This window comes from Neophocaena asiaeorientalis, unplaced genomic scaffold, assembly GCF_003031525.2.
Source record: "Neophocaena asiaeorientalis asiaeorientalis breed wild unplaced genomic scaffold, Neophocaena_asiaeorientalis_V1.1 scaffold150, whole genome shotgun sequence".
NCBI classification, from domain to species: Eukaryota; Metazoa; Chordata; class Mammalia; order Artiodactyla; family Phocoenidae; genus Neophocaena; species Neophocaena asiaeorientalis.
This window is the reverse complement of record NW_020176571.1, coordinates 9,487,466-9,502,852: the sequence shown is the minus strand read 5'-3', so window position 1 is coordinate 9,502,852 and position 15,387 is coordinate 9,487,466. Positions and strand designations below refer to the sequence as shown.

Genomic DNA, 15,387 nt, shown 5'->3' with positions numbered 1-15,387 from the left:
CTTCTGAGGAGGTACAGAGTGGATTCCTCGGGCTTATTTTTTCTGCTGATAAAGCTGTAACAAGTGCTTCTTCACCCGATATGTATGACGCCCTTGGGAAATGAGACTAATTTTGCATGGCTTATGGAAATGATGCTCTCTGTTTTATATATTTTATGATTCAAGGTATTGGGAGACAGAGAAACGAAGCATTAGCCTTGCAGTCTGGATCGGAGTCCATCCCTGTGAATGGCTCACTCTTCTCCTGTGACGAAGAGCGGCTTCATCCTGCTCCCATTCTTATTCCATCCAACTGTGTTAGAAGTGAAACTTCCCCTACCAGTCTCTCTCTAACCCTTAAAGAACTAAGGGCGCAGTTAGTTTAGATTTCTCTTTAAAAGAGGGAAGCAGCAACCATGATGAAACACACACATTCAAGGGAAACACCCCCTTTGTTTGGGCTCCTCACCTTCTCCCTTGAGGAACGCCCTCCATTCACTGCACAGGTGCTGACTTGGACCTACATGAACCGTCTGGGCTGAGAGCTAAGCACTTAACAGTGCTGGAAAGGCAGTCCGTGCTGAAGAGGCACATGGAAGCCTGTATGTGTCCGTCGCAGGATCTCCTCCCCTTTTCTCATAGTGTAACATGTGCTATTGGATTCAGGGGCCTTTGATCTCTCCATCAGCCACCCGATCAGTGTAGCTCATTTTCCAGACTCATCGTTTCTCACCTTTTATCCATTTTCAAGCCATTCTGGGCATTTCAACGGCAGATCTCAGACTTCGAAGCTCCCACCAGAAGCATCCTTAGCCTGAGTGTGGTCCGTCAGAGGCAGCGGAGAGAAACAGCAGCAGCAGCGCGTAGCCTCTAAGCGTCACCTGGCCTCGTGAAACACCCCCACACACGCGCAGCCCACGCCACTGCCGGTGCCCTGGGCTTCCCATGACCATGGAAGACTTAGGGCTTTGACTTCCGCAGCTTTTAGGAATGTGTTTGATACAGTCCCCTGGTGTCTTTTTCTCTTTGTTGGATCCATCCAGCTTCTCTTCATCTCCAGCATCTCTCCCGTCCTTTACGAACTCCCGTAAGCCAAGAACCACACCGTTCCCATAGTAGGCAAATTCCACTAGAGCGGCCTAGAATAATACCTCTAGATGTGTAGTCAGTGTTTCCTGAATGCCTCTCAGAGGCTCAACTTTGTGGACCCTAAGACAGCTAGGTGCAAAACCAAGGATGATGGAAGAGGTATCTGGCAGGAAGTATGTGTGTCAGGGAAAGGAGGGATGTAGTGCCTCGGGCTGTGTCCAGTGTCCAGCTGAGCTACAGCTCTATGGAAGCTTGGAGATTATACAAGGGTAACTGTAGCTTGGGAAACGACTGTCCAAAAAATTGTATGGCAGGGCGGGAGTGAGTGTGTGTATGTGTGTGTGTGTGTGTGTGTGTGTATACACAAACATGAAAAATACGCCACCGGGTATAAAAGAACACAGCACTAATCAGTGCAGTGAAAATGAATCCGTTAAACTCCTAGCCTGACTTTAACACTATACGAGTCATTGTCTTTTACTAGGAAACATTCAGAACCTACCCTAAGACAGACCAAATTCAGTCCTCTTGCCCACAGCTCTTTACCTGCAACGTGGTGGAAGGCAACACCATGAGATCCTTAAATCCCTAAGGCGGCATCGGCCCAGCTGACTAGTAGGAAGGGATCCCGATATTTTTCTTTCAAACCCGTAAGGAAGTCAGAGTCTTAGAATCCAGTTTTTTTTTGTATATTTGTCCCTAGCACGGCCTGGGTTTCCTTCACCAGCTGCATGGCGTCAGCTGTCACCACCTTCAACACATACACCCGGCTGGTGCTGGAGTTCAAGTGCAAGCACAGTAAGAGCTTCAGAGGAGCCCCCGAGCTGCCTACTGCATCACCACCTATGTTTCCTCCAGGACCTGGCGTGCACAGCCCACCCGAGGGGCCTTTGACCAGCCACCCCCAGTACCACCATCAGCCCGTCCACTCCGACTCCGGAGGAGTGGGCTTCTCCTCAGAGCTACACACAAGGAATTTCAACACGGGACCAGCTGGGAGCCTCAGAAGAGGCAGCCGGGTCATCTGTAGAGGAAGAACAGTGTTAGAAGTTAGTGGGTTTGGAGAGCAGGCTGAGCCCTACCTTACGTGTTGCTTTGTTATCAACATGTGCTTAAGCCAAAATCTGTTTCTTGAGCGTGATTTTCAGAGGTTAAGAACAAGGGTATTTAAAGTCCAAGTCCAGGGGGCATATGCCCGGTGCCCTCGCTCCCTTTTCTGTCACAGCTTGGTCTCACTCCAATCTCCCACCCCCGCCCCCCGTGTCACTCATTCAGAAGTCCCTTCTTGCCTTTCTGATTGTTGGTTATATGCCAGGTTCTGGGAGATAAAAAGAGGAGTAAAATATAGTTCCTGCCCTTTAGAGGCCGACCAACTTGGCCATCTGTCCTGGATTTGGAAGAATGGAGGTGGGTAGTTGGTGGTGGCTCAGCTTTCCGTGGTGCACTTGACTTTTCCTGGAAGCCACACACTGGAAGGCTCTCCTAGGAGCTCTGACCCGTCGAACAGGCATCCTCTGCACTGCCTACCACGGTGTCCTGCATCCCCACAACAGGGAACGTATCACATCACGTTAATTACACATTATCCTCAGAGCCATCAGGAGACTAGGACACACGAGAAGGCTCCTGCAGCCTGCGGGGACAGGCCACCCCCAGAACGGCCCACTGAGGCCACGCGGACAGGATGGCAGCTCCCCAGCAACCAGGCTGCAGCCTACACTCCCCTCTGAGCCCCTCCTTGCATCCATCCACTCGCCCTTTCTCTTTTCCGTCAGGGAAAACCCGCCATCCTTGATGGCTGAGAAGAGTGAGAACAGCACACACATATGCTCCTACACACAGTGTTTATTTGTTCTGTAACGATTCCCATTTTAAACAGCGCTTCCTGACAACTTACCAGCCGGCTCTTCTCTAACACAAGCAGTAAGGGCGGCCATTCACAGTCGAGGTGGGGGGAACCACACTAGAAGGGGGAGCAGAGTCCCTCTGGGGGTGGGAGGATGTCGTCTAGGGTAGAGGGCTTACACGGGAAGGAAAGAGGAGAGACTGGGAGAAGGAACACCCCGGCATTCACTGAAGCCAATCCTCTTTCTAAGCAGCGCTTGATTGGCTCTGCTGGCAACCCCGAAAGAGAAGAGCACTTCCTATCTTTGACGTCCGGCTGGGGGGTTGCCTGCGAGGAGAAGGAAGTTTAGGGACACACTGGACGAGACCAGCACCCACACCGATCAGGTGAAGCTTCCTCGATCTTCAGCCACCATTTAGTCCCCCTGTACTGGCTGCAGGAGGAAGAAGAAACCTAGAGCTTGTGTCCTGTGTTTAGCAAGAGAGATTCAAACTGATCAGAGACCAAACAATCTATGTGAAGTTAGTTAGTCTGCAAACACACCACAAAGAACTTAGGGCCGCTGTTTTCCCTAGCTGCTGCTTAGGTGTTTCTGGGACTCGCCCAGCATAAGTATAGTCTCCTGCCCCAAACAGTCCTCCCAAACCAGATCCTCCGTAAACAACTTTGCGTTTGACTCCTGCCTAAAGTGGTTGGCAGCCCTGAAAGCCTCCACGTGGTAGAGAACGAGGTGGCCCAGCCCAGGCCGCCACTCAGGCTTCAGGCATTCGGTTGACTATGAATCAGCCCTTAGACTTCTCTGTTACACTCAACTAGATCCTACGCCCTTCTACCCAGGCAGATTCAAACCCTAGAAGTGAATCTGGAAATCAATCCCAGACTCTTGGGTGTGTCCTAATTGTTCTCCCAAGTCCACAAGAAGCTGGACCCACACGTGCCTTCCAAAGTGTTGAAACCAAATTTGCTTTCAGGGACTTCAGGTGGGAAGGGGGCAGAAACCTGGCGAGGCCAGTCTACAGGCCAGGCAACATGCCTGCTTACAGCTCCGGTTACCAACCTTCGGTTACGTCACAACGCCTACCAGTGGGCAATTCAGACATACCCCTTTAAATCTGGCACCCCGACTTTCTGGAATCTCTTTAGTAACACAAGCTAAAAAGACAAGGGCTCAAGTAAAGAGAGAACCCGAGCGCACTCAGGGATGACCTATCAAAATTGTTCGAGAAGAACAGCGGTTCTCCCCCAGCTAACGTGGGATTCTCTGCTATATAAACAATGACCTGGAAGTTTAGGGGACAACCTGATAAAGTAACATATTCATACAGAAGAAGGAAGAAATAAGCTCTGGAGATAATTCTAAAGAACTTCTCCATTTATAAAAAGCTATAGTATTTACACAGACATATTCTCAAAATACTCTGCTTCAAAGGCTCTACGAGGAAGGGAGGGTACAGGGCAGAATGGTTGCATGCTGGACTCGAGGAGCCAAAGTCCAGAAACAGCTTCGCTCTCATGCAAGCAAAGCAAAAATATCCCTGAATAAAAAGCAAACTGAGAGGCAGAAAGGAGGACGCCCACTAGGAGAAGATGCTGAGAAAGCAGGGCGGAGATAAAGGGGATGAGGCTGCCAGCCTCAGGCATTCCTGACTTGAGTTTTCCTCTAAGCTGTGGACGGTACACACCTGAGCACGTCCGAAGTGACCACAGTAAAACGCTCGTGACTGGAGGAACTACCCGAACCACGTCCATAACCTATGGACCTTGTCAGAGGTGGGGCGTTTAAACTTCTCCTGTTCCCCTTCTGATAGGAACAGGGTTATTGTTATGGTTACTGAATACAGAGCAAAGGAACATGTGAGGAGAGAGGAGACAGGAGCCACAAAACAAGGAAGAGATGAGGATTCTGGGTGGCTCGCACCATCCCCGTGTCAGTCTTTCTCTCTACTGTAGCCGAGGTACAGGTAGGGGGAGACGAAGGGGAGAAATGCTGAGGGGCCCTCCAAGTCAGAGGTAGGCTATCTGGGAGTCTCAAGAGGCCCAAACCAACCAGATGTGTTTCGGACGGATGAGAACCTGGGTCCCTGGAGCTTAGGACATACTTATCTAGAGAAGGTTTCATCACCACACCAACAGATACACACTCAGGGCGTAACGCACAACAAAATGTTCCAGGGAAGGACTTCACTGGAATGTCCCAGCAAGGGTTCATAAATTAGACACACAAAAAATAACACAAGATTCACATTTCCAAACTATCCACTCAGAACACCTAGAAGGGGTTAATTAGGGGGTTGGAAGGGCAGCACCCCAGCCAAACGGATCGTGCTGTTATCCAAGACCTCCAAGTGCCTTCCAAAGTGTTTGGCAACATTCACGCAGACGTGGTGGAGTGGGTGACAGAAGTCGTCCTCTCCAGCTGGAGAGAGACAGTACCATTCAGTTCACTTCTTCTGAAACTGAAGAGTCCAGCAGCCTAGATCTAGGGAGAAGAGTACAAGTATCAATGACTTTAATTTTTTTCATGGGGGAGACATGGAGGGACCCTAAATGTCAGAACATCCCTCTATTTTCCTGTCCTTCTGTCTAGCCCCAGTGGTGTGTAAGCGTCCCTCCAGAAAGGCCCAGAGACTTTACCTTTTTCCATGATACGTTCTTAAACACTGAACTAGACCGTAGTATTTTCAGAGGGGTGGGAGGGAGCGCTGCACTTTGAGTAAGAGAATTCTTCATGGTATGTAACTGTCAGAAGCCCTGCACAATGCTGGCACAACGAGTCCTTACCCGGAAAAGGCCAGGGGTAACAGTAAAAGCCAGGAGCCCTCACCTCCAAATGTCTCCTAAGAGAGACGGTACCATTTCCAGCTCAAAACAGCTGAGCAGTAGTTCATGGTCATGAAGTACCCTTACAAAATAACACTGGTTGAAAATAACTGTTTCCTGATACCCGGCTACTCAAGAAGGCTCCCACTCCCCAAATCTTCTAAAGAGCAGACTCGGGGTTGGTATGATGTGTCTTCAACCCTCAGTAGTAACCAGACATTTCTTTCACAAGCTCTTCACCTGGTAGGGAGAGTCAACGAACTTTATCCTAGAGAGGAATCTTCGCAGCTCCCCGCGGCCAATTTTGGGGGCCGTCTCCTTTAGCTGGACCACTTGGCCCTCCATCAGTGCCCACCGCAGACTAAGCTTGCTGACCACCAGGGGTGCGGGATGCCCTTCAGAGCTTGGCCCTGTTGTCCTGGTAACATAAAAGGCATCTTTCCAGAGGTCGTTGATCCCAACTGAGGAAAGACAAAAACAAGAGCAGTTAACAAGGACAGAAGACTTCAGCTAACAGGAGAGTGGTTTGGTTCGGCAACTGGATTCATTCACTCATTTCCTCCTTCGCTAATTCACAGAGGAAGTTTACTGAGCACCTAATCAACGCAAGGCACTGACTAGACGATGGGTGCCCGGGGGTGCAAAGCAGCAAATTCTCAGCCTCTGTACCTGTGCTTCTCTGAAGCTACTTCTCAGAAAGCCCCAGATCAGGAAGGGAGAGGAATGGCCAACTGTGGCGACAATTTGGTAGAAAAGTGAGTACAACAAACTAGAAATTCTGACAATTCCTAGACCGTCGGTAGCTGGTGGCATAAGCTATGTACATAGCCAGTGTTTATTTTGCCTCATCTATAAACCAGGTATTGTAATAAAAATGGTCTTGATTCTTAACTACCATTACATAACGTTCACTGAATAACAATTTATGCTACTGTTGAAAAGGAGGTCATTTAGATCCAGTCGCAGGATTTTGCAAACTCACACCTCCCCACCGCGGCCCTGCTGCGCACAAAGCCAGTGGGCAGGGGTACTTGCAAGTTCCAGGTGAGCTGTTCTTCCCAGTGTAGCCCAGTGGGCCCAGAGTCACAGCGGCAACCTCACCGTCAAGGCAAACGAGTTTGTAAGGAGACAACAAGTCTCTGAATGGCAAGGGAATACGGAAAAGGAGTAAAGAAAGGAACCATGGCCGGCCTGGCTGGCCCCAGCAGGACTGCAGACTCCCAGAGGCCAGTGTGGGATGGGACCCTCCAAGGAAGGGACCATCGGACGATCCCAGACCAGCTGCGGTGGCCGACTTCCCAGGGCTTTGCATCACAGGTCTCTAACATGTGATCCCAGTTTTGCTCTGTGATATTGTTTAGATGCACATATAAAGTAGAACACTTCCAAATGTTAACGGCGGTTATGAGTGGTCAGATTACGGGTGATTTTCCTTTTTCCCTTTTTCTCCTGGTGCCAGTTTCTATGCGATGGTCATGTGCTCTTTAGTCCAAAGAAAGTCTCTACTGAGCCTAAACGAACGCCCTGAGGAAACGTCCTGCCTCTGCTTTATCCTTTGCAGTGAATTCCAGGTCCTAAGCTTCTACAAGGTCGAGAAACTAGTCTGATTTGTATTCCCAGCACCGGGCACAGCGCCCGGTGTATGGCTGATGCTCAGTAAACATCTGCTGAAACATTAGCTCCGTGGACCCTTGGGGATGGGATAACACTGCCCCGCAGCTTCCAGCATGTTTGGAGGCTGTGGGCCCTCACCCCGTGAGCCAGGTGCTGGGAGGGTGCACTCGGGCGACGGCCCCGGGGAACCGGGGCCACCAGGGGAAACGCACGGGAGCAGTGCGGCGCACTCGTCCTGCTGTCGTCTGCAGGCACACACCCTCCCCTTGGTGGGACGATGGTATCACCCTCACCACAGCCAGCACATCCGCTTCCCTCCTCTGTGTACACAGACCCCATAATCCCTGGGACTTACCCTCTGAAGCCGTCACGGTGCCGGTGGCATTGGCCAGATCCAGAAGAATGGAGGGGAAGGCTGGATGCAGGAGGTACAGGTGGTGAAGGCTGGGTGGCTCGGTTCCTAGGACGACATCCTGACAACAAGCACCAGTGAGAGCAAAGGTCAGTCCACACACCGGCGTACGATGTCACTCAGATGAAAGGGTGGTGGAGACGGTGGTGATTACTCATCCCCTGCGATCCCAACTATGAGGGTGTGTTTGAGAGAAACTCCCACATACGAGAGACATGTCGTTTCCAAGAGCTGAAAACACTGATTAAACACTAACTTCTTCAAGCCACTAGAGCTAGAAAATGCTTTCTCGCTTATAAGAAAAAGAAAGGAAGAAAGGAAATGGGCATGCCCCAGGACAGAAACTGATGGGGGCCCTCGCAGTCTGGTGCCAACGGAGTATTAGGAAGAGGTTCTTCCCTGACAGCAGGCAGGGGGGCTTCGTGGAGGCAAAATCTGCATATTAAAAAAACATATATTGAGCCAAAGACATTTGCTTCCACTGGATATTGAAGCCAATCGCAAGAGTCAGGCTAAAAAAAAAATCACAAAAATCTTATCTGTTCCTGAAATAAACAGGAATGGACCAAACAGAACTCACTAATCGTAATATAAAAATTCCAAGGTCTGAGTGTCAATCTCCTGACCCCCGACAGCAGAAAAAAATGCATATCAGGGACTTCCCTGGTGGCGCAGTGGTTGAGAGTCCGCCTGCCCGTGCAGGGGACATGGGTTCGAGCCCTGGTCCGGGAAGATCCCACATGCCGCGGAGCAACTAAGTCCATGTGCCACAACGACTGAGCCTGCGCTCTAGAGCCCGTGAGTCACAACTACTGAGCCCACGAGCCACAGCTACTGAAGCCCGCGCGCCTAGAGCCCGTGCTCCGCAACAAGAGAAGACACCACTCGACACAACTGAAGTGAGTGTCAGCCCTGCTTCCACACTGTCAGCAGGGGAGGGGACACGTGTGCGGGAAGCTCGCGGTGCGCTCCCACCACTGTCACAGAGCAGGAGAGGGCTTTCCCACACACCTCAGTATCCCAGCACCGGCTCAGCTAACATGACAAGAAAATAGCCCAACTCCCTCCTCACTGCCTACGGCATGGTGCCCAAACTCCTTAGCGTGAAAACCAAGGTCTTGTGCCTTTCAACCCCAATCTGCCTTCCTTGGTCTCCTACGATTATATGCCTATGCACCCCACGCTCTAAGAACATCTGTGAAACAAACACATGCTTCACTTGACTTTACCTGACCTTGGCCAATCTTATTTCCCCCCTTAGACGTCTTCCTCGTGAGCCCATTTCCACACATTAAAACACTTCTTGTCTGGAGGTCCCCAACTTGATGCCACCTTGTTCAAGAAAAGCTCCCTAATCGCCCCCAACAAAATGACTACCCCCCTCCCTTTGTGCTTCCATCTAAACTTCCTATGTGCACCTCTATTACAGCATTGGTAATATGCCTTTGTTTTGTGGTCATTTATAGACACTTACATTTGAGAGTCATCTGATCCGAGCCCCTCATTTTATTAAAGGAGGAAACCGGGAAGTTAAATGTTAGGTAGATTGCCCACATTCACATGTCAGGGAACTGCAGAGTTAGGACAACCATTTATGGAAATCTGATCCGAAAGCCAGGGACCATATTAGCATCTTCATTAACGGATAAAGAGCATGAGACTCAAAAAAGTTAAGTCCTAGAGCACAGGGCTAAGGAACGCAGGACTCTCCCTCTGTCAGGCTACCCGATCGCCAGGGACCATCCGTCTTCTCCTGCAGAGGGCAGCACTGTTCCTAGTTTACCCCGAGGTCCCTGGCACACAGTAGGTGCTGGTCAGCTGTGTTTAACTGGACTAAATCAGGGTGAGTCTTACTCAAAATCCCCAGGCACCTTGTAGAGGTGGCCCCGTGCCTCCTCAACCCCGTTAAAGTGCTGCAGGACAGCATTTAAGACATTCTCAAACCTGCCTTCCGTGTATCGGAGCTTCTCTCCCGTGATGCCCCAGGTGAACCTTCACCTTCAGCCCAGCATCCCCACGCCCCTGCTTTGCCACCCTGCGGCCCCGCGCATATCCGAAATCTCAGCTTATTCACCTCAAAGCCCAGCCTCAGCCCCCATGAAACCCTCCCTGCCCACTGCAGACCAGGCATGGCAGCCCCGAGAGCTGCTGCCATCTGACAAAGTGACAGAGGGACCCTCCCAGGCTCACTCACAGGATTGGGCGTTGCAGCTGACAGCCCTTCAGCCCAGAAGAGGAAGACAGACTTCTGGTCCACAGCGGCTGCTGAGGTGGCCGGAGTTTCTTCCATGTGACACGGAATGCTGTAACTCCAAGCGACCATGCCAGAGTCCCCATCCACCACCATCACCTGCAAAAGAGAAGACGGTGAGCACAGGCCATCCTCAGAGAGACAGCGGAAAACACATGCGCACCCAAACAAAAACCCATGGACGTGCAAATACCACATACATTAACAGGCGGAGCTTACCAGATGCAAACAACGGGGTGTTCAGAGAGCACTAAATAGCAGCTAGGCCCAGGAACCTAGATAGAGTCTAACGGACTGCAGCCTTCCCAGGTGAGAAGGGACACTGTAAGTCATCTCGGCCTCCTCGCGTCCTCAGATGAGGGGATGGAGGCTCGGGGACAGGAAGTGACGCTGATTATTCTGCGTTCGGGACAGTCCTGGACGGAGCAGCCATCCCACCGTGGAGGGGCTGAAACCCGACCCTCATCCCTTCCCTCCAGCGACGCAGCTGCCACTATTACGATTACGGGGAACGTGATTCGGCGACAGCTCTGTCCCGTCCCCTGGGCTAAAAGCTTTACAAGTTTGACTCTGTCATGTGCATCCTGGCAGGTGCAGCTCAGCCCAAAGGGAGTCTCAAATTTAAAAGAGCATAGTCTGAACAGGCACAAAAACATAAAATTAAGAGAAAAATTCACTCCTTAGTTGCATCTTTCAAGGGATAATTAAGGGGATTAGATTTATAATCCCCGGCAACACTTGTATCTCCTGTCACCCCAAATACCTCACACCGCACAGTTCTAGAACAAAACAGCCTCTCCTTTGCCAAAATTCCCAAGAAACTCCCCCATCACCCCCAGCCCCAGCATCTCCACGGCCTCTCTCCTCAGTGTCTCTGCCCTGCACCTCCTTCGACAGTCCCTTCCCTGTGCCCCCAGTGTCCTGGGCCTGCTGTTCTCTGCCCAGGATCAGACTCTGCTTCGCCGAGAGCAAGCAGAGGGGAAGCAGGCTAGCAGTCCAAGATTCCCTTCATTAGTCTCGGGGAGAAAAGAAGTCTAGAGACACTGCACTAAAACACTTTAGCCAGTGACACATACTGTTCCATTTAGCCGTCACGACAACCCTATGAAGGCAAGTGGTCTCATTACTCCCGTTTCACAGATGCCGAAACTACAGCTGGGTGAGGCTGTGTCATCTGCCCACGGTCACCAATTAGTAGTGGAGTCAGGGACTAAAACCCAAGCCTGAGCCCTCAGCATCTCAGCTCTAAACCAACCCATATGTACCCTTCCTCCTTCATCCTGCTGGGAAAGCCAACGGACATTTCAGTCTCTACCTGAATCATCTTTGAAACACACTCAGACACTGCTTCCTTCCTGTCTAGCACTGCCTGAAGACTCTCCCCGAAGTGGTCCTTGTGTCCTCAGATCTGTCCCCTACTCCTGACTAAATAACCCTAGGCTCTACGCCTCATCTGATATTCCGCGGCCTGGCTTTCAGGCCCTCCAGCAGCTGAGCACGTCCTGACCACTCTGTTAGGAAGGCCCCTCTGCCCAGCCTCCTATATCCATCCAGCAAACCTCTGCTCTCGTGACTCTGCACATCTAACGCCCAAATGACGGGAAGCATCTCTCGACACCCTTCCCTCCATCTGCTCCCCACGTCCCTGTGGCATCGTGCGAACTTCCGTTCCAGCACTCACCACGACGTCCGAGGTACAGGCACCCCGGTGACTGAACCACACGAGGCAGTGGCTTGTTCTCATTGACGCTGTTTCTCCACAGCCATCATCTGCGCACCTGGCACAGAACCTGGCATACATGAGAGGCAATGATTAAGTGTTTGCTGAAGTCACTCTCAGGGAACAGGGTACAGTCGTATATAAATACATATTTCATGCTGAAGATAAACCAAAACGCTCAGTCGATTATAAAAAAAAAGAAATTTTAAAAACTCGAATTCTGCCTGTAATGTTAAAGGAATGAAAACTGTCTATCCAGTCATTAAATCCTCACAATGTACAACCTGACGTAAAATCAGAGTGACCTATGTGTGTCCTTGGAACACACCCTACCATCTATCTCAGGGAGCTGGAGCCCCTGCCCCTGCCTGCCTGCCCACCCTCCTCCAGAAATGCAGTTCAGCTGCAAGGCTCTGCTCACCTTCCCCGCCTTTATGAAGTCCTCCGTAACATCCTAGCCACCCCGGCTTGCCCACCTTCTGTGGAATCTAGGAGTACGTGTACTGAAGTAGTACATTTATTTATACCTGCCTTTCCCCATCAAGAGACTTCAGAAGGCTCCTGTACACTGAGAATCCAGAATGAACTCCTGCACAGGAAGGAAGGCAGCTAGAAAAGCTTCTGATGCTGTAGAGTTTAGCAATGCACTGTGACTTTTCATTTTATCCATTCTGCTAGACTTGGAGCTCTTTGAAGGAAGAGACCATACTTTAGGTTCTCTTCATTTCTCACGATGCCTAGCGCAGGGCTGGACACCAAGTTTATACTGGATGTATGTTCTGACTGATCTTGAGTCCCCAGGTTTTACCTTTTTCAGCCCAACTCCATTCGGTATCTGCAGAAGGAAGTCTAACGTCTCATCATCCGTGAAATACCCAGGAGTAGGCTGGCTGCAAGTGAGAACAACGTGAGTGATAGGAAGCGAAGGAGAAGAAGAGGAGAACCTCACTCCTTCCCGCCCCCTTCCCCTGCACTAGCCCCAGACGTCGAGCAATCATTCTGGGTGATTCTGCAACGCGGGCAAGTGGAACGAAAAGCAGACGTGAGGAGCACACTGCCAACCTGTGCAGGCCTTGGAGGCTCAAGGTCCAGGAAGGTGTGAGGTTTTGCCCCTGGAGCAGGACGAGGCCTCGGCTGCTTGTGATCAGAAGGCTGCTGCTGTTGGAACCCGGCACCTTCACCGTCTGGAGCAGCTCCACCCCATCGCTGAGTTAAACAAGACCCCGACAGTTAGTCTCAGGCTTGGGTGAGATTCCTGCCCTGCTTACCGGGGCTTTTCCTCTTGGCGTACATGTTTGTATAGACCCTTGCGTTTGTCTTCCACCAGTGTCTTGTCAGGCAGGGCGCTCTGCCATTCCAGTTGAAGCTCCTTTTCTTGGTTTCTGTAGAAACCAAGGAGCCCTAGAAAATTCAGGCAAGTTCAGAAGGAACTGACAGGAGAAGTGCATCTCACACTGGATGCTCTGGGAAAGGTAACAGAGCTGAGGACAGTAGCAGGGAAGGGGCCGGAGGTCGGGACAGGATGCTTGAAACTGTCATGAAGCTCGGACAGCTTGCTCACGCTGTACACTGCATCCAATTACTTCTCCCTCTGTACAACCGGGACCACTCTATGTAACATCTGTCAAATGCACTGACACAATGTGATACTGCCTGAGAAAAGGCTAGAAAATGATTTGAAGCTTCTGGGAGGAAAAGAACGAAGACAATTATTACCCAGGCCTGGGGTGAAATGAGTAAAATCCACGGCAGATAACAAACAACATGCTTTTAGTTAAGAAATAAACAAGAAAAAAAATAAGATTTCACGGATGCTGCCCTTGCTTCTGCCAAAGTGATTCTTCAACTAAGAGAAAAATACGGGCGAAGAGTAAGGCCGATCCTTCAGCAGTTTTACAAGCAGTTGTGCTAAATAAATCTATCTCCCTGCCTGCGGTTCCCCAGTCTCACCCTGCCCTGCTCTGACTGCCACGCCAAACAAATATCCTTCTTCGCCGCCCAGGTGCGAAGTGATCACACGCCATGGTCACCCACACGTAGACGTCAATGCTTCACGTCACCAAGAGAAGAGCCCTTGTAACTCCCCTTAACCAGGTCAGAAGGTGGTATATGAAGGCCAGCACTGTTTCCCCCGCAAACGTCTGCCCACGTGTCACCAGCCCAACCAGACAATGACTCGGTTTCCCTGTGACAGGGCCAGACGGCTGCCCACCTGTAAATGTCAATGAGCTCAGACAGGTTGATGGATCTCCGCCTCTCCCACTCGGGCTCGTCTATCTGCAGGGAAGGTGGTAAGCTGTCTCGATTTTGGGCCTGAACAAAAATGTCCCGCAGGGCGACAGCCTGGATATTTCCTAGCAGCACAGAAGAACCAACACGGAGAAGGTGAACTTTACAGCATTTTCCCAGGGTGAGGATGGGAGTGAGAGACCCAGAGCCTGGGCAGGTGGATGGGTCCAACACAGCCCGCCCGGCCCAGCAGGGAACTAGTGGGGAAGTGCTTAAGTGGACGCTGGGCAGAGCTTCTCACTGGAGAAGAGTGAATGCCCCGCGGCAGGGGGCCCGAGCAGAGGAGGTAACAGAGGGCCGGTGTCAGTGACTCCAGGCTTTCTCTACGTCACATAAGGAGGGCCTCACCATACACCCATGGGGACAGTAGCAAAAATGAGCCTTGCTTCTTACCAAAGCCAAACAGGATGTAGGCAGCCCCGTTGGTGGTGATGTAAACCTGAGGGCCGATGAGATTCCCCACTCCGACGATGTTGTACTTCACGGGTCGGCCCACGGGATTCCCCGTCCGGCCAGACACCAGCAGGAAGCACAGATCTGGCTGACGAAGTGAAAGACGGGTGTTGACTCCATAGACGCCTTATCGTTTCCGAATCAAATCGTTTCTCTAGCTAGTCATTGCTTCTTCATTAGCTAAGAGGTCAGAAACACCTCCCAAAGTTGGAAAACCCAAAGCCAAGCCCACTTCGTTCTATTTCCCTGGAAGTTAGAAAGTGGGGCAAATGCCCCGTTCCCTTGTTAGATGGTAGCTCGGGCAAGTTCTCCAAAGCACAGCTGTTGCCTCAGTCTCCTGAGGCAAAGAACTCTAGCCTAGAGCTAAACAGAGTACAGCCGACCCCCGGTCTCTACCCCCATACCCAGAAATCCCCAGTAACATTTGGTCCCAGGAGAATCAGCGCAGGCAGTGTGCCCCCGTCATGACATACACATCCGGCCTGGCCACCATCAACCTCACTACCAAGCAGAGATCCGCAAACCTTTTCTGTGAAGTGCCAGACAGTACATATGTGACGTTTTGCCAGCCAGATGGTCTCCATAGCAGCTACTCTACTCTGTCACTCTAGCGTGAGAGCAGCCATAGATAATACATGAATGACTGCGTGACTGCGTCCCAATAAAACTTTATGAAAACGAACTGCAGGCCATAGTTTGCCAACCCCTGCGCTAGAGGATTTTCTTTTGGGAATAGAGTCACTGGTTGGGAAGTATAAGGACTACATCGGTATCTTGACTTCAGTAAAGCTGTTGACAGAGTTTATCATCATGAATTCTTACGGACAAGATAAAGAAATGTGGTTCTCAGTGTACCCCGAGAAAGGGCCAATGCCAACCCAGAGGGAGGTTTCAGTGGAATGGCACAGCACCCA

General features: G+C 51.0%; 2 protein-coding genes across 2 annotated transcripts in view; one reads left to right on the top strand and one right to left on the bottom strand.

Moving 5' to 3' along the window:
* Positions 1–2,115, top strand: part of GSG1 (germ cell associated 1) — a 16,700-nt gene extending 14,585 nt beyond the window's left edge. The window contains 4 exon segments of the mRNA XM_024733151.1: positions 1,772–1,880; positions 1,882–1,936; positions 1,939–2,075; positions 2,077–2,115. Coding sequence (XP_024588919.1) covers positions 1,772–1,880; positions 1,882–1,936; positions 1,939–2,075; positions 2,077–2,115 — 340 coding nt within the window.
* A 783-nt stretch (positions 2,116–2,898) lies between these two features.
* FAM234B (family with sequence similarity 234 member B) overlaps positions 2,899–15,387 on the bottom strand; it is a 36,201-nt gene continuing 23,712 nt past the window's right edge. The window contains exons 6-13 of the mRNA XM_024733423.1: positions 14,414–14,561; positions 13,944–14,085; positions 12,794–12,937; positions 12,540–12,621; positions 9,955–10,110; positions 7,704–7,821; positions 5,975–6,195; positions 2,899–5,393 (exon numbers count right to left, since the gene is read on the bottom strand). Coding sequence (XP_024589191.1) covers positions 5,388–5,393; positions 5,975–6,195; positions 7,704–7,821; positions 9,955–10,110; positions 12,540–12,621; positions 12,794–12,937; positions 13,944–14,085; positions 14,414–14,561 — 1,017 coding nt within the window. The 3' untranslated portion in view covers positions 2,899–5,387. The remainder of the gene's footprint in view (positions 5,394–5,974; positions 6,196–7,703; positions 7,822–9,954; positions 10,111–12,539; positions 12,622–12,793; positions 12,938–13,943; positions 14,086–14,413; positions 14,562–15,387) is intronic.